The sequence below is a fragment of the Pinus tabuliformis genome, chromosome 5_1 (genome assembly GCF_031772625.1).
Source record: "Pinus tabuliformis cultivar Carrire ecotype Pingquan chromosome 5_1, CPIR1, whole genome shotgun sequence".
Classification (NCBI taxonomy): Eukaryota; Viridiplantae; Streptophyta; class Pinopsida; order Pinales; family Pinaceae; genus Pinus; species Pinus tabuliformis.
In genome coordinates this window covers 426,370,254-426,373,794 of record NC_142305.1, presented here as the reverse complement: position 1 = coordinate 426,373,794, position 3,541 = coordinate 426,370,254, and the positions used below count along the sequence as shown (strand labels likewise).

At 35.6% G+C, this 3,541-nt stretch overlaps 1 protein-coding gene across 1 annotated transcript; it reads left to right on the top strand.

The window, feature by feature from the left end:
- The first annotated feature begins 1,849 nt into the window (after nt 1–1,849).
- LOC149165314 (putative disease resistance RPP13-like protein 3) lies at nt 1,850–2,317 on the top strand. Its single transcript, XM_089429776.1, has one exon. The coding sequence runs from the start codon at nt 1,850–1,852 to the stop codon at nt 2,315–2,317; it is 468 nt and encodes a 155-aa protein (XP_089285902.1).
- The last annotated feature ends 1,224 nt before the right edge of the window (nt 2,318–3,541 follow it).

Here is a 3,541-nt window from a genome sequence, read left to right as displayed (position 1 = left end):
ATCTTATTTGCACTGGAAACCCTTTGATGGGCCCATTGCTAGTGATACACACTAAAAAATGAAGTTCACGTGGAATTGTACTTTGGGATTTCCTGGAGCAGTCTTGATAAAAAATATGCATTCACGAGAGTTTTTTTCTGAAATCCCCGATTCTTGATATCCCTGGCCATGGTAAACTGTGTTTTAAGTGCAACTCATGGATATTTCCCTTTCATACCACCAAGTGTGATCATATTTTATTCTCCAACAAGGTATGTAGTTTGGTACAATATTTATTCAATAAATAGTTGTATAGCTTAAGCAATACTTTAATGACAATACTATATAAGTTGATTTAAAATGACAATCTTGAGTGAGTCTTATATTCAGAGCTATCTTCCCGAATCAATGCCAACCGGTCTGAAGAAACTAAGAGAACAAGATATGGTGGAGCTACGAGGAGATGGAACAAGAGAGAGGAAGCTATCCGATCGGATATATGATTATGACGTTTACAATGATATTGGGAACCCTAACAACAATCTAGAGCTGTAGAGAGAAGTGCTCGGCGAATCCAAGGAATTCCCATATCTTAGAAGATGTAGGACTAGTTGTCCACCAACGGAAAGAAGTATAGTATACACCCCTTTTCATATCCATAGTTTCATTTGGATTGATAGACATAATTTCTTTGAAGCATGTCATCAATTAGGAAAATATTTCATTATGAAATATGACCACTAATTCTAAAGGCTTTCATTCTGCAGTGAATCTTTCATCTTAGTTGAAGGAAAATAAGTAGTTTTCAAGGCTCCAGCTAACATGATTACATTTCCATGTGGCTAATAGTAAAAATTTGGTATGCATATCCTAAATTTGAAAGCCAAGTCAGTTTTCCAAACGTGAACTTCATCGCCCTGGATGAAAGGTTTCCTCATATAGACTTCTAGGATTTTACATCCTACACCATCATGGATTTCAGTAACATGATTGCACCTATGATCGCTGACCTATTTGAAACTGCATTCGAAAAATTGGCACAAGTTGAAAACCTTTACATTCGAGCATTTAAAAGTCCATATAACTCCCATAAGCGTCTTAATCAACAAAAGAGTTCTCTTCAGATTTCAAAAGGATACTGGAAGTTGCAGATGATAATTCTGGAGTTGGACGACAAAATGAACGCTCGTCAAAAATAGGGATTTGAATTCCCGTGGAGAAACATTGTTGGTTCATTAATCCCAGATGAAATGGAGGCATCATCACATAGTGATGCATTGTTTCAGTTCCTAGAAAATGTAGAGAATGGAAGACAACATTCGATGACCACTTTCAACGGCTTAAAGATGACCCTCAAATTCTTGTCAATGTGGAGCAGATTGTGCCTACTACAGTGTCTGAGCCAAAGCCAGTCCTTCGTCAACCTGTCCCAGTCGCCGGCTTCATTGGCTTCCATATGAAATTTGATCAAGCGCGACTGCATAAATGGCTTACCCAGCCTACTTATGTAGTGGTTGGTGTGTGCGATATGGGTGGGGCTCGAAAAACGTCCCTCCTCCAACTCATCTTTAACAATTTCAAGGAGGTGAGTGGCATCTTTGATGATGTCATCTGGTTTATTATTTCTCAGAATTTTAAGATTGGAAACTTGCAAAATTCCATTGCTAAGGCACTAGATTTGAAAATTGACGAAAAGTTTGAAAATGATCTGCAAAAGTTGGCATTGTCTACTTCTCTTGAGAAGAAAAGATCTCTTCTCATTTTGGATAATGTGTGGGAGCACATTGATTTTGATGAAGTAGAGATCAGTTTTTTCAATGTAATGGAAGAAAAGTCGTGATCTCCACTCAATGAAGAGGGGATTGGAGCAATGGGGGAAACTCAATCCTCCTTAAAGATAGAGCCCTTGGTCAAAGAGGAAGCATGGGAGTTTTTCAAGAGAAAATATTTTACAAATGACCCGACTGCTCTTGAAAAAAATATAGAAGCTATTGCCATACAAATTGCCAAGGAGTGTGAAGGTTTTCCATTGGCTATAAATGCAGTTGGTGCAATGATGGCTTCCAAAAATAATGAAGAGGACCGGAGTTGTGCTTTAACTTCGATGGGAAATACAAATCAAGATTTTGAAATGAATATTGATACAAAACTGAGTTTTATTTATAATGTTATGTCTAATGAATTAAAGATTTGTTTTCTCTACTATGCTTCCTTTCTCGAGGATGCAAAAATTAATGCAGAGACACTCGTGGAAATTTTGATTGCGGAAGGCATACTCACTGGCGGAGAGACAACTTATTTAATGCATCTTGCGTACGAGTACTTGGATCAATGGTAAATAGGTTCTTCATCCAGAATGTTGTTGCATATGCATTAAGGAGTTGACTTAAATAGTTGAATTCAATAATAAAAAAATGTTTGCACAATTGGTTGACCATGAATGTTGTTTATTCAAGTATAATAGCGCAAGTAGATGATATCAATTTTTTCAATATATGAAGAAGTTTAAATTCTTATTCATTAGATTATTTTGATTTGTTAATCTTTGATTATGGATCATTATTGATTAGATTATTGATCCTTGAAGGAGATTTTGGAAGTCACGAAAAGGAAATTGAAGAGTAGTGTGGGGGAAAGCTAGTAGATTTTGTAGCATCTTATTTTGCAATTGATTGAGGGAAAGAAATCTCAAGAAATCAAGACTACAATGTCTCTCTCAGAATAATCACTCCAAAAGAAAAAAGTTATAAAAGAGAGACCTATGGTATAGACCCATATTATTTTGATGATAAAAGAGAGATTGAAACTCACTCTTGACATGCATAATCATTTTTAAGGGTGAAACTCTTGAGAGAAATGATTTGGGTGGTAAAATAAATGCACCCTAGATGATAAGAAGGAAAAATCACTCAATTTTTTTACACTTATTTATTGTTGAAGATTCATCTTAGTGCCAGTTTGTGGGTATAGCCAAGGATATGTACATATAAACAAAGAGTAAGAGCAATAGTGTTGATTTTTTGAGGGGATTGCCTTGTGTTTATGTGGCTCTAATATGAATCTATTTTCATAATCAAATTAGTGAGTCTTCTCAACAAGGAAAAATATTACGGAAGATACATTAGAGAGGTACTTGATTGATATCAGCAAAATCAATCCAAAAATTGTGGTTGGTCATTTTTTGTTTGATGGTTTTGTTTATGCTGATAGTCTTCCATTGGTTGATTGGCATAGGACTCAAGACACACAACAATACCTGGCTACTGGACGGAAGTAAATACATAATATGAAGACAATCATTTGTGCATTGATGGGCATGAGTTTGACTTGGATGAAGAAGTAGAGATAAATAACATCTTTGACCCATTTGTAAGGGAAAAAATGATAAGGATACTTTGCCATTGGACATCAAAAATTGTTTTGTTTATGGTTAAATTTTGGTCAAAGTAGGAAAAGGATGTTATTGCATCTTCTCTGACCCTAAATCAACTGATATTCCATTTGTACCTTTCAACGTACAAGGAGTATGGAATTCAGGAAGAAGCATAAGAATATCAAGCTA